The sequence below is a fragment of the Chenopodium album genome, chromosome 23, assembly GCF_948465745.1.
Source record: "Chenopodium album chromosome 23, dcCheAlbu1.1, whole genome shotgun sequence".
Taxonomy (NCBI): domain Eukaryota; kingdom Viridiplantae; phylum Streptophyta; class Magnoliopsida; order Caryophyllales; family Amaranthaceae; genus Chenopodium; species Chenopodium album.
Window position 1 is genome coordinate 5,083,363 of NC_137856.1, and position 20,930 is coordinate 5,104,292.

Sequence of the window (20,930 nt, forward strand, 5' to 3'; positions counted from 1 at the left end):
GTAAGGATGCAGGAGTAATTGACGGAATGTACACACAGCATACCATAAATCAACACAACACTTCATTAAACCTCTCGAATAATCAACCTGAACACAACCTCCATACAGTACAATCCAGTGCATATACACCCTTGGACAGAAGGATCAAATCTTGTTTAATTGTCTAGAATACATGATTACTATAATATAGAAAAGAATGATTGACACATCTTAAAAAAAAATAAAAATAAATAAAAACTAAAACAAATGGAATAAGTGAAGAGATACAAAAATACTCTTCTGACCAGTATCCCAAAATCAACACCAATATTAACAGCTATAGAAACAAACCAACCTGCAGGAACCGTACAGAAAAACAACCAAGCTGAATGTACTGTACGACCCACTTCTTTTACAAAAAGATCACGAACTTGCGCAGCAGCACATTTGAGACTAGAACAGATCAAACTTCTTTTTCTGCATATCTTGCTTCCATCTCGGAAGTTTATAAAATGCTTCCTTTGTCACACCAAAAATAGACTGGAATTCTTCCTCAGATAGATAGGCCTATGGTAATGAAACAAGTAATATGACAATGGGATCAAAGTAATAAAAATAATTATACAGTTAATTACAATTACAGATCTTATGAGTGGACCAACCTCTCTGCGCTTAAAATCAATTCCTGTGACAGGATTTTCAGATCTAGCCTTCAGTTGCTCGTAACTGAATGTGCTCTGTGTACTTCCAGAAATGGAGTCCTCCAGTTCAGCATCATCTTTAGATACTGACTCTTCTCCATTGCTCTCAGGTACAGGCTCCACACTCGCAGTTTCTTGAACTTCTTCCGTAGCTTCTTGCGACTCTTCAGTCACCTCTGGAACACTTTCAGTCTCTTCCTGAGCTGCAAGAAAGAAATGAAGATATTATCAAGCAAGGTTCCTTTTTACTTTCTTTACCCCTTTTTTGTTGGGGGTGTGCAAAACATTTTACGAAAAAATAAAAGGAGAAAATAAAGATTTTGTTTATGTTTTAATTGAAAATGCTTATATAGGTAGTAAAAATGAGCTAGAATACGTTTTAATTGGAAGAAACTCACCAGGAGGGGTAGTAGCTGGCGGAGATGGACTCCTAGTAGACCGGGGAGGAGATACATCAGGTGTCTTTTCAGCTGTAAGGGCTGATGAAAGAGCAGCCAATGCAGCGGCTCTTTGTGATCCTTGACCAGTACTAACTGGCCTTGGGGTAGGAGCTGCGGCAGGCTTGCTTTCAGATGATGAGTTCAAGGCAGAAGACAAAGCAGCTAAAGCAGAAGCTCGTTGAGTTGCCCCGCCTTGGTTTGACCCATTTGACTTCTGTTGTAACAAAGAATGCATGCATCAAATAACTTTGAACTGAAAATATACTGAGTAACAAGTACACAGATTCTCTGTTGCATATATAGGTAGGAGAGGGATAATTGAGTGATCCTTACTTCATAGAGTAATGGTATACATCTTTTTGGGGGTAGGTAAAATGTTCGTTTAGTTAATCTATACAATAGAAGGGATTCTCCAAGGGAAAAATTGATATCCACACAACCAATTAAATATTGATTATGAACAGTGGTTAAAGCCTAGGCATACATCAAAGCATGCCTTATTTTTCAACAGTTTAAAAAATAAAGCTGTTCAAAATTACATATTAGAAGAATAAGCTATGGGTAATGCAATTTAAAATTATACAGCATAATACTAATATTATATAATGAAACAACTTAACATGATTACATGAATTTCAATAATAAGCCTTTTTTTTGCTGCAATTTTGAATTTTAGTACATTGAGCCTTTCTTCCTTAGGCCCAGGGCTGGGCCTTCCTACCCAGGCTCAGGGACAAGCAAAGGATAGGATGACCCAAAATACCTCCATTCCCTTTTGTTGGTTACACTTTCTACTTTCATCGGTTTCGTTTTGTTGCTACCATTGCATGTTTCCTGATTAGCTTTACACTTTCCCCTACTTTTTCTTACCCATGCTCCACTCTTAACACTCTCCTAACACCTCCCCCCCCCCCCCCCCCCCCCCCCTCTGGTTTTAGTTACCAGTTACTGTAGCCATGAGAGTTAAAAGACAAAATGGGTTTTGTTTCCACAGGAAGACAGGAGCTGGTTATAACGGATCATATACACCCACTTCGCACACCTTACCCACTTTTTTTTTTTTTTTTTTTGTCTCAGACAGTTTTCAAACTTAAAAAAGTTGAGAGGAAAAAAAACCATAACCAGGTACTCACATTTGGAGAACTTGATTTTTCTCCGGAAGAGGGATTGAAAGCTGATGACAAGGCCGCCAAAGCTTCAGCTCTCTGTGTAGCTCCTCCATTTGATCTAGTTGGGCTCTGCAAAGTAAAAAACAATTGGTCATCTGTTTACATTGAACAAGTCTGCATTCATCAACCAAGGATAAACACAGCACAAAATAAATCAGACAGACATCCTGCAAAAAAAGAGCACTGTGTAACCACCCCCCCTCCATAAACATATAAGAGGACTTGCATAACCTTTTTTAGAAAGAGTTAAGAAGTAGATTGAACTTTCACTGGTCTCATCAATGTAATTTCAACTTTCGTTCAACTTAGAATAATCAAAGACGGCGTTTTCCTTCTCAAATAGACAGGTTAGTCTCAATTGGCCAATAACTAGTTACAGAGGTTGAAAAAACACTATCACCAGACAAGGGGTAGACAGTGAACCTACTCCTTGCAAGGATAACAATCCCAGTATCCCTCTTTCATTACAATATTACGATCCCATCATCAGTCACCAACACCTTCACTTCACAATGACACCATCAACCCCATAACCACTGTGGTGCTCCACCACCCCCCTACACATTATGACCAGCATTCTACTGCCCTAACACCATTACCACTGATGCATCCAGCTTGATTCTTATCACTGCCAGTGCATCTCTCTCTGTCCGAGGGTTTCTTTCATTTTTGGCAAAGTCCTTGATGGGTTGAGCACTTTTCCAGTTAGCCAAAGACTGCAAGATCACATATCTTTGGTGCTACACGCCATCCCCACACACTATAACCAGCATTCTACTTCCCTCACACTCTTATCGCCTATGTATCAAGCTTGATTCCCATCACTGCCAGTGCTTCTCTGATCAAAGTTTCTTTTGCTTTTGGCATAGGCCTTGCTGGGCTGAGCATTTCTGTAGTAGGCTGAAGATTGCAAAATCACATATCTTTGGTGCTACAGCTTATATTTCCTCCCACTCATCCTTTCCTCTTTTCTTTCACATCCTTTATCTTGCTAGATTGGTAACAAATCATGAGCTAATTACACATTCTTCCTGATCTTACATATTGGGAGCCACCACTTAATGACACACTAGACTGGAATGAAATGGATACGTTGAATGCTTTGAAAAGTCTAAGCCTCATCCCCTGGCTACCTGGGTTCTTAACAAGTTTCCAGTGAAAAAAATAGCTCTATAATCTTCAAATGTCTATAATCTTTCGAATATGCCACCACTCTACCTCATATGACATATTTCCCTCTTACTTTTCAATGAGGCTTATGCCAGGACCACGGCTAACAAACTTAAAGACAATAACTTCCTACAGAAATGGTTACCACTATAAGTTATCGAGCAACCTTTGTGTATATACATCAATTGTCGTTGAAATAGATAATTAGGTATACAGGGCCTTTGGAAGTCAAAAGTAAGCCAATACTGGCTGAAGGAGAAGCTGGAGAACCATTTACAAGCTCTTTACTCTAAGTCAGTAAAGGAAAAGCAAGCAATATCATTTCCACAATTCTTTTGATGTAAGAAAAGGTGCGAAGTCAGTAAGGTCTGTAGAACCATCTTTTTCAGCAAGAAGCTAGGAAAAGCCCACATGTTATTTCAAACTCATCTTCAAAAGGCTACATTATATGTCAACAATCAAGCACTAAATACAGCCCAGAATACTGTGATCTTATGAGCCACTTTCAAGGCCATTAATATGGGTGGACTACATTTCATCACTGCCACCTTAACATGAATGGGTCAAGATTAAGAGAGACAAGTAAAATAAATTCAGTAGCAACCTATGGATTTCAAATTGCTGGTCCATATAAATAAATCATAAGCATTAGGGTCAAGCATGAATTAATCCACCTCAAAACCCAATCAACTTAAGAAATAGGGAAGCCAAATAAACAATAAAGACACCAAAGACAATTTGGGTAGCAACTTTTCCAAGAAAACTTTATCTTGGCCATAGATGAATCCTCAAAGAATTGCTAAAACGTATTGCACTTTGATGTGCACAATCTTCTGCTCCTTGCCCTTATCAGAGACAGGAAAAGTCAAAACTCATGATTACAAGCATTTACCCTGAATAAACCTCTTATGACATTGCAAAGCATAGAAGCAATAAACCAAAGAGAACCCTTGACAAACATATCAGGCAAATTTCCAGAAGAAGACCTTAACAGACTGCCTTAACCAAGGCAGGTGCAAGCTAGAAAAAGACACATAGGTAAAGTAATGAAAGAGTATAGACTACCCAGACAAGAATGCCGCAATGGTAGGCACAAAAGTTAATAAAGTCACATGCTATACCACATACAACAAACCCAAGTACAAAAAAATTATAGAAAAAAAACCCTATTATTTTAATCACTTCATGAAGTACCTCTGCAGAATGGCCAGCACCAAATAATAGCATGACCTTCTTCTGAAATGAGTTCCCTTGAACCTGTGAGAAGAACATTTTCCATGAGAAATTGCTACAGAACCAAAAGATAAAATAAAAAATAAAAAATTAAAATAAATAATTTAAAAAAAAAAAAGGCAAGGCCTGTTTGGAAATAGTTACAAGCCATTACAATTCAAAACAACTTGCACAAATGCACATTACATACACGATGTACGGCACAAAATAATATGGCATGCAATACCAATCTTCTCCACAAAATTGAGAAAAATATGGGACTGACAAACTACTCAAGATGAAAATTGAAAATAGAGAGTCCAAGACTATAAATCAGCAATCCCATCAAGAAGCAAACTCATAGATGAAGCCAACGCATACAAGTGTATGTAAGATAATGATGATTGCATAAGATTCCAATCCTTAACACGATGGAACAAGGACCAGGCTCAAACAAATAAAAAAGAACAAGCGGCACTATGAATCCTATGTCCCATCAAGAAGCTAACTCTTATATGACTAACTCAAAGAAGCTGATCTTAGTCATCTTACTACTTCTAATGTCAAAAGTCTAGAGTTTCCACCAGCCAATGATTGACTGATAGCTACAAAATATAATTTAATTAATGCAAATCAATATTTTACTAATTTCATAACAATCAATCATGAGCTGCATGTTAAGAGGCACAAGCTTTTCTCATGAAGGAAATTCTAGTACTTATGAAGCAAGTTGCATCACTTGCATGGGTTTATCATGATTTTAGTGTTAAATCTGTTAATACCTCTACATATAAAAAGTAGTAAACAAACAAAAGTGATAATGAAACAAATTTTGATTTGAAAGGGAAGACTTGTTAGCTGACTTAAACAAATCCCAGCTTATTTAGCAGGCAATTGTACAACTTACAAGCATCTATAAAGTGGGGCTACATAAGTTGTAAGATGCCATACAGATACAGCAGGAGTTCAAAACAACTTGTAATTATGAGTAATATACATTGAGGAGCTGTAAATTTATTAAAGTGACACAATTGATGTAGCAAAATTAACACCTCTCGTACCATCCAAATCATGCTTTCCTCTCTATATATCAACTCTCTACTGAACTCTTCAGTAAATACGTAACAACCCTTTACAACTCAGAGCACTCAGCTAAAAGAGTTTTGCTTAAAAAAAAAAAAAAAACCTTGTACGCGGGTGTATTGTATAGTTGTGAACAACATGCTTCCTAGTCACCTTAGATCACACATAAGTCAGCTTTACAAAGGAGCAACTTTTATGCAAATTGGGTGATTAAGCTTGTTGTAAAACTACATTGATTGTCTGAAAGACCTACGATGCTTTATAAGCCTATTGTTATCACCATAAACAATTGAAAGTAACTAAATAAAAAATGAATAAAGAGCTTCACAAAATGATTTGTAATGCAATCTTACTTATGTCCAACTACGGAATATAACTTTCAAGAATTATCTCAAATCTCAATTACTTAAAAAGGCAACTTTGAATTTTGTAAAGCTAGCATCCAGTAGGATCGTTTAGATACTAGAAGTATGCAACTATATACTTTATTTAGGATTAGATGCACCTACAATGGCTTTAGCTGGTTCCCATGAAAAGTAAGTTGTGAAGAAGCATGGCTCATTTCCTTCGGTGATTCTGTAAAGAGGTATATATGGAGATATCCCTTCTAGTGACACAGCCATCTGAACATATTTCTGCAGTTGAACAAGAATTAAAGATGACAATTCATATGAACCTACAAAATTATTATTCAAAACTTGTTTATTATAAAGTACCTGGCCAATTTCAAAAGCTGTCTGCTTTTCCTTGGGATCAACTGACTGACCGAGCCAAATAAAAACTTCAATATGGGTGTCAAGTATCATCATATCTTCAGTCAACAAATCATCTTGGGAAAAATTGTAGATTTCCTCAACCTGCACATTCATATATGATCCAAAAAAATTAAACACTCTCATATATATGGTCTGAGAATTTCAGCAATTGGCAAGGCGATTTAATGTAACACACACCTGAAACTTTCCTGCAAATCAATGGCCAGGGCAAAAAAAAACAGGAGCCAATGTATCAGTAAGGAAGCAACTTTAATCAGATAATCAATAAGAAGCTGAAAAAACGTGTAAAAATTGAAATCCCTTATCTAGTTTTATACTCATTTTATGGAAGTATTGTTTCGAATAAAAAGCTCTCCTTCCACATTTTCAATGTACATTTATGTCAAACTATTGTGGCCTTATTTTTAATATGTAATCAAATCCTTCCAACTCTCAGGGTTGTTTGGAATCCCAATGATACTAGAATCTGACATTAATGAGCACAATAATGAGCTTTATGCAGATACAGGAGATGTAGGGTGAAAAACATTATTGCGGGTATAGACTAGCATCAAACCTTTCTTAAAAGAAAAGGAAAATAGGTGTGGGTCCCTGACAAGTTCCTGAGATGATTTTTTGCTTGCGTAAGGTTGTTTCCCTCCAAGTGCAGACCAAAATATGGAATTTTCAGTTCCTTCTTTGGCATGCTTGGTAGTACTTCCGGGCTGACAATAAAAACCAATAATATGCATCAGTTACAGTCAATGAGCAGACTTAAAAATATACTCAAACATATCACAGCTAAAAAGGTTTTCCAGAGTGTTCGTTTATCAAGCCTATATTACCAATGGGCTTCTCAGCAAAACACGCCATAATAAAAATGCCAGCAAGCCAAATCCATGTCATAAAGCAAAAGACACACTTAATTCTAATCCCAGTTATTCAGATATTCCGTTTTACTTTCATGTCCCTATGTCAAACACATATCCAATTATCCTTAACAGGATATGTAATATAAAAACCCTTTCATGCACTCTACTGTACCACAAGTTTGTCAATTGGCAACAAAGTACAAAGTACTCCACTTTCAAGTTTTTTCAGTGGTTTTATGAAATACTAAGATGACTTAATTGTTGGCAAGTAAAAAGTTCAAAACAGACAATTAAATAAAACTTTAGGATTTAGCAAATTGTTCCAAGTTCATGATGGATAATATTATCAGATTTGATATTGACACAATCATATGGAGTAGCGGTCTTGGAACTTGGCATCATCTCCCAGTCTCTCATACACCAAAAGATTTTCTGCTATGCACTAACTCATGCCTTTCTATGATGCCAGGGTGATGAAATTCATCAAGATAACAGCAGCAAAAGTTAAGGGGTGCAGAAATAAACTTATCCACAAGTTCTATATAATTCTTGAAAAAGTTACATACTCGCATCCAATCATGATGCTAATATTTTTTTAAAAAATATGAAAGCAAAAAAGGGTAACCTTCAAAAATTCAGCAATTTTAGCAGCTAGTTGTTGCTGTTCAAAAGTGCTCTGATTGCCATGCCAAGTGAAAATTGAAGAGCCCGATTGCAAAATATAGCAATTGTAGGAGTTCAGTGATGTTGCAACCTGAAATGAATGCGATCATCAATATGGACGATGGTTTATAATAAAATGGTAAACTAACAACTAATAAGGAAGTCATCATCAGACAATCCAGAAAAATATAATTATATCTGAAGGGGAAAAAAATAAGTCAGGTAAACAAATACTCCCTCCATCCCACAAAATAATTCCCATATCTCTCTTATTGCTTGTTATACAGATACATTTCAAGTTCCCTGGATCCAAATAATCTAATAATGTTTTTCATTCTTCGATCTATTATATTCTTTTTCTTTGCACCCTACGTATACAATGATCCCCAATTTCTTTCATCTCAATGAAAAACAATAAAGAATATCGTATACTTAATTTTTAGTTCACTTGTACTTTATAAAACCCCACCACTTACTCTCCTAAAATTATGTTTCCAAGAGAATTGGAAACTTTTCGAAGGATGGAGGGAGTATGTCCAATATGTCAGTGAGAGAATATAGAAGAGTTATAGCAAGCAGCTTTCAGTTCCTAGACACAAGAAGGATAACTGCAAAGATGAGACACAAATACAACTTAAGCTTACATAATCATTCCCATAATCATGATCAACAAGAACGTTTCAGGTTAATTTAGCACTGATAACAACTGAAAAAATAAAAAAAGTGTAGATATTTTGAATCTATATTAGAATTAGTTAATCTACTGTAAATATCGTAGTGTATTAACAAACAGAGGCTCCAAGCAAGGGCAGCCATATATTAATCAAATTCAGGTAAAGCAAAGGGCAGAACTTCAGAATAGTTTGACACGACACCCTAAGCAAAACTTGGTGATGCAAAGAGCAGAAGTTCAGTATAGTTCCGCAAGACATCCTTACAGACAATTGACTGTTACATAAAAATTATCCCAGATTCTAATCAAAAACTAGGCAATGCAAAGGGAAGAACTTCATATAGTTCCACAAGGCATCCTAATCAAGATTTGGTACTGCAAAATGCAGATGTTCAGAATAGTTCCAAAAGAAATCCTTTCAAGCAATTGACTGTACCAAACAAAAAGAAGACTAAGAACCCTGAAATGACGCAATGATTACAGGTGAGACATTACAAAGCATAATTGAACGTACTCAAACTACTAACGAACAGGTAACCATACCGCATCAACTTGCATGGCTTTGTTATTGTGCAAGGAAGTTTCCGAAATCTCTATTAATGCAACACCATCAGCTGGATAAGTTGAATCAGTCAACCCTTTCTCTTCAATGAACTTCTTATATCCGGAGCTCAGTCCACCCTATATACAAAAACAGAATTCAGAGAGCTAATATATTGGAGTGAACACAGAAGATTCAATATAATTAATTTATTTTATTTATTTGAATTTTTGGTATGGGTTATTTTACAGCTCAAACTTGCAATCAATATAATAGATCAGTTTATACTTCCTCCGTTTCCTTTTAGATGCAACACACCCTTTAGCGCGGTAATTAAGAAATGTAGGGTTTACATGATATAATAAACTTTAAAATAGGATGAGTGGTTGTTAGAAGTGTAATTTAGTGGGCCATGTGCTTTAAATAAGGGATATAGTATAGTTTTTCCTTAAAGTAACTTTCCTTTTATAGTGTGTTGCAACTATTGTGACATTTCCTTTTTAGGGAAGTGTTGCAAGTAAAAGAAAACGGAGGAAGTATTTATTTAGTGGTTTGAAGTGATCATGTGCGTGATCACCATTAAGATCAAGTGGCAATAACCAGAAGAATTTTACTTGTAGTTGGATTCTTAGTTTTGTCGCTTTTAGATTGTTTAATGTTAGAATAATTTTTACTTCCTCCGTTTTTAAAGGCGCATCACTTTTGAATTCGATGGCTTCTAGGCAATTTTTAAAGGAGAGAGAGATATTGAAAAAGTGTAGGGGGGCAATGTGATACGAGAGAGATAGACAGAAATTATCAACCAAATAGGAAATTAAACATCTCAATTGAAACTTCTAAAAACTTAGAAAGTGATGCATCTATAAATAAAAAAAATAAAATAAAATAAATTCGGAGGAAGTAATAATAGAAGGCTGGTGGCATTTGTTTATTTAGTGTACAGTTAAGATTAACTCAAAAGTATATTTTTCTTAGGAATTACGGTAGTTTAATAAAGCTACATAAAGAAACTCTTGTACCATGTTTTTTGAAGATACAAAAGTGTCTTTCTCTTAGGATTTATGTTAGTTTAATAAAGCTACACGGTATGGCCACATTGATTTATAAGAGTATGTTTTATTTATTCATATGAGTAACCTCGTTTATTCATAAGAGTAACCCCATTATGTCCACAAAAATAACTCAAACTCATTATACGAATAATGTCAATTAATTAAAAAAATATAGTAAACCCCATTAATTCATTAAAGAAAACCCTATTCTTTTGATATAAGTCTTTCAACTTATTTATGAAAGTAACCCCATTTTTTAATTGGAGTAACCCCACGTCTGTCGAGGTAACCCCATATTACTCAACTAATTATCTTGTATGTGAAGTGGTCACATCATGTGGCTAACCACACCATAATCAAACTAAGGTTTACTTGTTTTGAAACAAGTGCATTTTAAAAAACTACCTTTAGCACAACCATAGGCTGAAATATTGCAACGAACTGAGGTGGCTCCTTTCCTTGGAAAATACGGCCCTGCACCAGTCAAATCTTCAAATTAGCCACCCGCATGTTAGATATTCCAATAATGCAATCAAAGGAAACATGATGATACCAGGACAGGTCTTCCTTTCAGTGAATTACACATTGTGTTAGCCAACCTTGCAGCCATCTTCTGGTCATCCTGTAAATGAGAAATTAGAGGAAGCTCAACTTCTCCTGAAGCGAAGTATGAGAAAACTCAAAAGCAAGTACTAGAGAAAACTAGTAATATACTGAATTCTGTTGAGCTGCAATAATTTTCTCTCTCAGAAAATAATACACACGTTTATATATATATGTGGACACATCTAGAGTGTGAAATGAAGCACTTGCACTTTTCTTCAGGGATAATTGTGACAAAACACACACACATGCACAAAGGTTATAGGAAAAAATGGATGTATTTCACATGGGAAGACAGAGGCTGATTATGTAGGATCACATACACTAACTTAGTCACTTTGTACCCCTTTTTTAACCTCTTTTATTATCTTTGAGACAGTGCTTACAATTTCACTTCTAATTTCAAACAAGTTAGATTATCAACTATGTATGCATGAAAGAGAGAGGAAGAACTCGCAGAAAAGAATATCCTCTCGTATAGGGAACCAAATCAATACTGCATTTCACAGCTTACACCCTCTCCTGATTTTTTTTTTCTTTCTAAAATATCAATTAGCCATTAGAGACAAGCAGATGGTTGCAGACTCAAATTACCAAGAACCTCGAATGCATGGGTTTAAAACTGAATGATTAGGACACCATTCCATGTCCAATCAAATAGTTGAGTCTTCCAGTAGTCTTGGTGTTCCAAAAATCGAAAATTTGAAATAAAAATCATTGCCGCCAAAACATTGTTTGGGGGTGGGGTTGAAAAATTGAAATTATCAACCAGCAACTAGCTAGGTGTTTGCTAGCTCAGACTACCTTCAACCTCAAGGACATGGTTTTGACAGTGTGATAGGGCAATCTTCCCTAGCTAGTTAATCAGATGACAAATTGTAGCTACTTACTTATCTCTCATCCTAATTCATTAATTCTAACCACATACTGTTGATCCTTTGGGTTTTGATGATGAAAATCTAGAAAACCTTTTGAATGTTGACTTGGTTGTTATTGGTGATTTCTGCTGATAATTATCCATATAATCGTGTCTTACTATAGTATTTCCATAATCTGGTTTGTGAATTTTTTTTTCCCTAATTTTTCTCAACACTCTTCTTAGTTGCCTAAAATATACTGTTCTAGGGAGATAATAGCTATGGCCTAAGGGCAACCTCAACGGTAGTCAGAGGCAAAATCTTTGATGAAGTCTCAAGGCAAGATTTTGACAAAATGGAAAAACATTTGGGAAGCCAAAGAAAGGGTCATTGATTTCAATATTTTCAAAGACCCAGTACAAGACTTAAGCAGTTATCTTGGCAAATGGATTTTCATAGTTCATATATAATTCAATTACTTGCTGTCACGTGTAAAGTTCATCAAATTATATCAAATGCTAAAAAGCTCAGTGTATTCAAAGAGTATTTTATAGACTGAAGTGAGTCTAAGGGACAAAGCATAAAACTTGAGGGAATTTTATGAGAATTTGAGATGAGTCTGGGCGATTAAAAATTGATTCAACTGAATGCAAAGCTGATGTGGCAAAGTCTGAAGTTTGAGCATAGTCTGACCCCTAAGGATCATCCTAATTCTTAGCATAACACAGACAGAGGATGCAAAAATCCTTACCCAGAAAAAAAAAAAAAAAAAGTCAAAACATGCATTAAAAGCTTACCTCAATGCTATCCTTTCCAATCCACCAGCACAAGTAGTAGTCTTCTTTCTTCTCACCAGAGTGATAAGTATACAAAATAATGTAGCAGTCCCCACTGTAAAATTTGCCAACATCCTCTTTTGGCACGGGAGTTTTGGCACTACCATTGATTCGCCACACCTTAGAATTTATTAATCACTTGCTTTAGCTATGTCCTTAAAGGGCAAAAGCAATGCACAAATATTTTAATTGACAGGAAACGAAAAAAACAGTGCGGTGTACCTCAATTTTACCACTGGGTTCAAGCAAGGGTGGAACGTCCTCATTAACAGGAGCGCTTTTGTTTGTTCCTTTGGCACCAAAACCCTGCTGCTTCAGAAAAGCTAACAAAACATCCACAAAGATGAGTTCGGGCAGAAACAAAGATACCAGCCTTTTGACAAGTGAAGGAATAAAATTACCTGCTACTTTTCCTCTTCCTTCTTCATTACTAGGAGCAGCAGACCCAGCTGGCCAGGAGTCAAAGTGAGATTTAAAAGAATGTGTCTCATATCCTTGAATAACTCGAGTGACACGTGTTGTCTTAGGTCTTTTTTGGCTAGTAATAAAGTCCTGAAAAAAAATACGCAAGATAAATACAGTCTTAAGAAATAAACGTGCATTTAATTCTCATTTTATGAAGTAGAAAATCAGCAAATAACAGCGCATCAGGGATTCGGGTCTCACATAATTAATCCAACCCCCAGGCATTTTTTATGGTTTGATCCCTAGTTTTGAAAAGGCTAGAAGGTCTTCTACCAACCTAAAAAAGAAAACAATGATGAACTTGAAAATTAAATAAGTAATTATACCTCTGCAGCATGGCAAGCAGCTTTTCTATCCTCCAATTGTGTCACACGACCAAACCAAAGAAAAACCTCAACCCCACGGTCCAGTAAATAACATTTGTTATTTTCCAATTTTCCTTTTGAAAGTTCACCTTCTAAAGCTTGAACTTTACCGTCCTCGATGCTACAGTTCCAAAGCAGAAAGCCAAAATTACACAAAAGCATAGAAGTACATTTACCGCTAAAATCATATTTTGAGCTCTGTTTTGCAAAACGATGGTTTGCATCTATATAACAATTGCGTATGAGCTCTCCGGAAACTATAAAATGTGCTATTCACTTTAATCTACATATATTTAATATAATACTCAGCCATGACAGGCAATTTAAAATTGATAACAGCTAATATAGAAGAGATATAAAGCTTGCAACAGAAACCAGGCATGATGGAGCATTTAAGCTCGCTTTATTTTGGTATGAGAATGGTAATATTCCATTAAAGTATCTGCAGAAAGATCTTATCATAGCCCAAAAATACAGCATTGTGCCTTGCCAGATTATATGGAAGCTCACCACAACTATTGCATAATAGAAAGAAATATTGTAGCATCATCCGACATCTAGCTCCAAAATAGCTCCGATTTAACAATAAGCATCATTGTTTACACATTAATCACCACTAGGGAGATAAAGAGGGATCACAAAAAGGGAACTACTTAAATCTACAACCATGAGATCTTAAAGGCCAAATAATATCCACCCCAAGTCCAGTTTCACTGTACTTCTGAAGTTCTATTAGCTTCTATGTTTACAATCAAACCATATAAATAGAATGAAGTGCAAAGTCAGATGATCTACAGTTCATGACTAAAGAAAGACAGGTTGCCGAGAAAACAAATTTGATAAGATCACAAGCCTAAGACCAAATTTATGAACAACAGATCTAGTAGGCCCATTATTATTGACAAGGGGATATCCAGCATGCCCTAGGAGCAGAGCAGCAAGGAAAGGCCTACCATGGTCAGAGGAACCATATAGTAAGGGTGTAGAGACTAGATGATGTGATGTTGAGAGAAAGAAGAAGAAAACATTTGTCCAGACCTAAAATAAGTAGCCTTAGCATTTGTACAGTAGTTTTTCTAAAGATTTGCCTGTTTCAAATTTAAAATTATTTTTACTGTTGAAACACTTGAATGCATGCATAAATAATGGGAAAATTCAAATCCTGGCCCCTCTACTATTTTTGAATGCATGCATAAATTATTTGTGCTAACTGTTGCTAGAAAAAAGAATATGGCCCAAAAGTGACAATGGAAACAGTGGCTGAATCTTGAAATTATTTGTGCTAACAGATGCAAAACTTCAACCATGTAGTCATATTCACAGACCAACAGCTTCATTTCCCTGAAAAAACAAAATACAACTGTTCCACTTGCATACATACTCTTATTAGAAAAGGCTAGTGAAAAAGAAAGTGGGAAAATGGGGAAGAAACCCAACAATTTGGAGATGATTTCTCTTGAACAAGGTAAATGATAGGCAACAACTCAAATGGATATTTCCTCACTTTCAGCTTCCATTAAGCAGCAACTACTAAATTCCATTGTTACAATCCTAAGATCTTCCAACAATTGCATATCTTCACTACCCCAAATTCCAATTACTCAGGAATGCAGAAATATTCTAGTGTAAATTGCAGTACATCAGAACCAACTTGATCCAAAAAACACCAACGGCATTGAGAAATCTTCACTAGCTATTATGTTATCCAGATTGGAGTATTTAATGTCCATACAACAGAAATTAACATACAAAAGAGTATGCAGTTAAGACCTAAATTACGATTTCTAATTGCAAGAACATTAAAGTAGTGAGAGTACCTATAAAGCTTAGCCGCAATTTCCTCAGGAATAACTTCATCTTCACTAATGACCTTTCGAGCAATTGGGGCAAAACCGCCAAATAGAACCCAGAATTCACCAGAGTCAGATTCAGCTTGTAGGTTTCCATCATCTACATCAATAACCATGGGTTAGAAAAAGATCAAACCAACAAGAAATGCAGTAGGGAGAAAGTACAAAAAAATTTCTCTCATACCAACAATGGCCACATCACACGTCCCTCCATGATTTTGGTCCTTAAGAAACTGGACAACTTCCAAAGCCTTTGCCCTTTCTTGAACGTTGGAGTTTGCACCATTGAACTGATAGATTTTGTCTTTAGTGTCCAAGATGAAAACATCATCGTGATTTAGAGAGGAACGAGCAAATGGGACCTGCACATCCAGAGTACCAATATCAGCAATCTTATCTTCTGCAAAGTACAGCCAACAGCATAAATAACTGAAAGCTAATTTAAGAATGAAATTACACCAGAGTACCTGCTTCATCTTGATAGCTCGTTTTCCATGACAGATATACAACCTTGTTTCAAACTCATCTTCCACTGGCGTCTTGAATCCAGATGCAACTCCGCCTTCTAAAGGTATGATGCATGGTTTAAAGTATGACAAAAATTTGTCAGATTCAAAACCTTGAAGCTCCCTATGCTGCACAGCTTTCCCTCCAAGAGCTACATCTAGCTCAACTGTTTTAATAGCAGCTGTTCCAGCCTCATCCTAATATCAATTTAAATCACACAGTCAACTACACAACAACTTGAAAAATGAGATAGGAATGATTAAACAGATTAAGACCTACCTGGCTAGTATCTTTTCCAAGCCAAAAGTGAATGTCATACAGATAAGCACCCCCTCTGCCAGAACTTGTCTGCAAAGATATGTATCAAAACTAATAGGCATGAAGAATATAATGTAAGCCCTCATGACGAGAGTTCAATAACATATAAGCTGCACAGATATAAAGGTACAGGAAAAAAATCATGATAACTGGTACACAGCAGAGATAGTATATTTCTCCCGTGAAATGATTCAAGAAATATTCATAGTAGCTTCTTGCATTGATTGGTATAGGACATATTTCATAGTCAACAATATATATTGGGAATTTCATAAAGAATGAGATCGAAAAAAATAAGCCCATTCATTCCTTTCCATCAAGCAAACCTCATTCCAAAAGCTAAGAAGCCACCCAAGCAAAGGATTAGCATCAACAAAACCACTGAAACTTAAAAGAGAGGCATGGAACATCCACATCTATACTAACACTTCATAAGAAGATGTTTCACAAGTAATATAGCCAAAAACACTTGTTTGGTAAGATGTCATAGAGATGAAATGTCCGGACACTTATATTTATTTATTTATTATAAGAAGAGGCCAAGATGAAATGTCCTGTAAGATTTCATACCCTTGTTGGAGAGTTAACTAATTAAGTGTCCGACAGAAGTAAAAGAAGGCAATGAGACAAGGTAGTCTTATCATATCTTCACCATGGTTTGGGCATATATGTCCGAAAAGGATTTGTATTAAGGTACTCCATCCGTTTTCCTAAGTTCTAGCTACGCAAACCAAGGAAAGTGAAAATGGAGAACATGCATGTGGGTAGTTTTGCTTTAAAGAGGAGAGAGATAGGGAGTAAGAGATTTATTAAATAAAACAGAATCCACGAGTGGGGTTATGGATGATAAAAAATAAAAGGTTATCATAAAAAAAATAAAGTAAAAGTGAGTTGAACTTAGATGGATGAAAGCAGAAAAAAAGTAGAACTTAGAAAAACAAGGGTAGTATTATAATGCGATTCAGTATGGTTAAGATGTAGATAGGAAAATCCAGACAAGACATTTCTGTGCAATACAATGGTTCCTTGACATCCATAAGAACCAGAAGAAATCTTACCAACACCCACCCACCTATTCAAAAATATTATAGTGCAGCCGAAGGTTATCAGTTATCATTACTCACATAAGAAGCTCATTTACAGATTATAGTCAGACACTTTTATTTTTTCAGCCAAATCACAACTGGGTCCAAGCTCCAAAAGGACCATGCCACAACATTCCGTAATCATCAACATTTAAATTTGAACTGTGACTGTCAAGTTGCAACAAAGACACATGTTTTGATAATGACTAGAACCATATTAAATCAAAAGTAACTTAGCAACCAAAATTAGGGAAAGCATACAAAATAAATCCTTGGAAATGTAAACAAAAAAAATTAAAATAAACAATGCAAATAATTTAAGATACCTGTAAGACAATGTAGGAGTCTCCTGAGTAGAATTTACCATAATCCGACTTTGGCAATGGAACGGGTACGAAGTCCTCAATTCTCCATACCTCAGTCCCTCTACAAGGAGTTAAGACTCAAACAAGAAGTTGCATACATGAAATATTAAATCAACAACAATGATTACTTATACAATGTAGGTTTTAAGTAATATTAGCCCCATCCTTTTCAAGCAATTGGCCTATGCATTTCAAATGTATGGCATGTATACCTCCTTGAATTTCAAGCGTTAAGTTCAATTCCCAAAAGGCATAGTGATTCGTGAACTGCACAGCCTCAGCCTTGTCATAAAACAAAGAATTGAGGGGATTGGCATAGAAAATGCATTGGAAACCAATCATCATTCTAAAACTAACTCTCATTTTCACTTCCCGTGCCACTTAAACCCGAAACTTGACAACTTAAGCAGCAGAAATTATCTATATTTACAAGTATTCGATTAATTAAGGATACGGTTTCTGCCCTGCTCCTTGGAAAGCAGGATCCGTAGTCTTCGTAGTGCTTGACATCGCCGATTTCTTAACCAGTGGAAGCAGGAAAAAGTTCTTACACTCGTACTTTCGAGTAATAAATCAAAGCAACCAAACAGCAATACTGCAGAACCCGAAAACACGATTTACAAACAAGCGAAAATAACAAGAAAGCAAAAGTTAAACATCAGAGCCTTCAGAGGACACATATACATTCATAGGTACATTCTTCAGATATTTAACTTCAAACAATCAATAATTTTCCCACCAAAAGTAAACAATCAAAAATTCAACAGCTAATTACATAAGAAGCTTCTTCCTCAATCATGCATCAAAAGTCTCAAAAACTAACACTATAATTTGCCATTTCTTATCAATTTCAAAGCTGATCAAATCAAATTCAATACAGAAATTAATCAAATTCACGCATAAATAAACAGCAATAAAGCTACAAATCAACCACAAATGATCAAAAACACCAAAACAAATTCAAATTAAAACCTCAGATCAATCAAAAAACAGCAAAATCAATCAAAAATCAACCAAAAAAACTCAAACAAGTCATCAGAAAGATCTAGAATCAAACAAAACAATCAAAATCAAACCTAAATCAACAAATCAACGATCTCGAGGCTTGATGATGATGAACAGAAAAAAGGCGAAAATGAGCACGAAAATTGCAGGAGGAGAGAGAAAAAGGGAGAAGAGGAGAGAGAAAATGTCCTTTGGAGCTGGCAATTTTTATGGAAAAATAGGTGGGGTGTTGGATATACCAAAAAAAAAAAAAAAGAAAAATAAAAAAGTGGATTTGAATAATTGCTTCCTTTTTTTTCTTTTTACTATTTTATTTATAAATAATTTTGATGGTTTGAGATTTGCAGTGAGAGAAGAAGATTGATGATGATGAAAATGGAAAGAAAGAAAAGAAAGAAGAATGGAGGGGTAATTTGGTAATAAAGTGAGAAAATGGGGGGTTAGTTGTTAAGACAGGCTGGTGTGTTATAAAATTAAATGAGGAAGACGAGGGGTGACTATGACGGTGGGCCGGTAGTACCGGTTTTGTCGGGTTAGACAATTTGGGTGCCGGAATTTTGTATTCTTTGCTTTTCTTTGGAGTTTTTGACTGCTTTGAACTTGACTTGTAGACGAAACAAAGCTTATACGGCCAAGACGGGTGTACGAGTGCTTGTTATTTTACGTTTGTCTTTAGCAAGCGATTTTACATTAGGAATTTCTTTTGTGAGGAGGACTTTTTAATGTTTAATTTTTTTAATCTATAAAAAAAAAAAAAAAAATTACGAACGGACATGAATTTTTTAACAGAATTAGGAAAAATATTAAATTTGTAATTTGCAATACCTACTTCCAAATTCTAATATTACAATTACTAGTTCTTCGTCCGAGCAAAGCTCGGATATTCACAGGAAAAAAATTATATTTATAAATAAATTATTATAAGTTTGTATTTGTTTATAGATTGTGCATCTTTTTAATATATAATTTATTTAAATTTGTTGTTATTGTTCTATTATTTAGGTTATATATTCTTTTCTTTTTTCTTTTTTTTTTTTTTTGAAAAAGGTTGTTTATTTTATTTTTTTCATCAATTATCTTTTTATTTTCTAAGGAAAATAATTAAAAAAATAAAAAGTATTTTGAGGAAAAAATTTTAATGTAAACGTGACACGTGTAATTCTAAAATATTCCTGGAGATTATTTTAATATATAGTATTGATTGATGATTCTCATTTTCCAAAATATTACCTACTCCCAGAACAACTAGTCCGTACCCTTAAAAAAAAAACAACTAATCCGTATTTCTATTTACAAAAAATTTATTTACATACTTCTAACAAAAATATTTCTATTTCAACGTTGATTTAATGTCTTAATATTTTGTATATGTGACATCTAATCATTGTTTTCTCACTATCTTATTTTCCTTGATAACCACGTAAATCATCAAATGTAAGAATCTTTCAGGAATGGAAGGAGTATTGAGTACAAGTACTTCTTAATTTTCTCACAAAGAAATAATATGCATCATACGTGGTACTAATATTCAAGGTAATATCAATCATATGGTCGGATTAGGTTTTTAATTGTAATCATATTTTGTCCATTTGGCTTAGCATACATAGGAATTAGGAAGTCAAAATTTAGTCAAATCAAACAATCACAAGGAAAACCGATCAAAAAGGATGTTTTAATTACTCTTACTCTTATATTAATGATATATACTTACATTAATTACATTAATTCAAATTTAACTCTTACATAACGTTTTAATTACATCAATCACAAGGGAAACCGATCAAAAAGGATGTTTTAATTACTCAGTATTTTTCCCTTTATTTTTGTTAATTGTAACTTCAACTATTACATCAATTACATTAATATAAATTTTTAAACAGTAATTACAAAAAGTTGGTATTTTGCAATTACACAAAATACAAATTGAATAATCTCCTCATTCCTAAATAATTGCAACACTTGCATATTATACTTTCTACTTTAATATGAAACAACCTCAATTTTATTAATATAGTTTTTGTTTGGGAACTAAAATGGTCATACTCATTTTAGTCTTGAATAATTCTACTCAAAGGGCATAAAAAAGGTCTAAAAGGCCCCAAATAAGTCAAATGCATCAAAATGGCCTTCAACGGCCCACATATGTACTTTTAGGGCTCACAAACCCACTCATGTACTCCTATAAATACCCCTCAAGGGACCAAAGGTAAAGAGAGGTCACTCTTATCATCTAAGATGACCATACTCCTCCACTCTCTCCCCTAAACTCCTCTCAAAATATACATTGTTTGGCTACTAACTTGGGCGTCGGAGGCTCCGCCCCGGGGTCAACCCCCGGGGCTCGGGGTTCATTTTGCAGGTCCA

General features: G+C 35.1%; 1 protein-coding gene across 1 annotated transcript; it reads right to left on the bottom strand.

Moving 5' to 3' along the window:
- Positions 1 to 40: 40 nt before the first annotated feature.
- On the bottom strand, positions 41 to 19,003 carry VLN3 (villin 3). Its single transcript, XM_081662623.1, has 24 exons — positions 18,638 to 19,003; positions 18,016 to 18,156; positions 17,523 to 17,622; positions 16,073 to 16,141; positions 15,754 to 15,990; positions 15,471 to 15,648; positions 15,254 to 15,386; positions 13,398 to 13,557; positions 13,008 to 13,158; positions 12,829 to 12,929; positions 12,568 to 12,726; positions 10,864 to 10,932; positions 10,716 to 10,784; positions 9,261 to 9,398; positions 8,007 to 8,135; positions 7,087 to 7,234; positions 6,708 to 6,718; positions 6,471 to 6,611; positions 6,264 to 6,389; positions 4,654 to 4,716; positions 2,254 to 2,358; positions 1,079 to 1,334; positions 642 to 883; positions 41 to 546 (listed from the first exon to the last, which is right to left on the bottom strand). Exons 2-24 carry the CDS (start codon positions 18,069 to 18,071, stop codon positions 433 to 435), a joined length of 2,955 nt encoding a protein of 984 aa, XP_081518749.1. The 5' UTR covers positions 18,072 to 18,156; positions 18,638 to 19,003; the 3' UTR covers positions 41 to 432.
- Between the last annotated feature and the right edge of the window lie 1,927 nt (positions 19,004 to 20,930).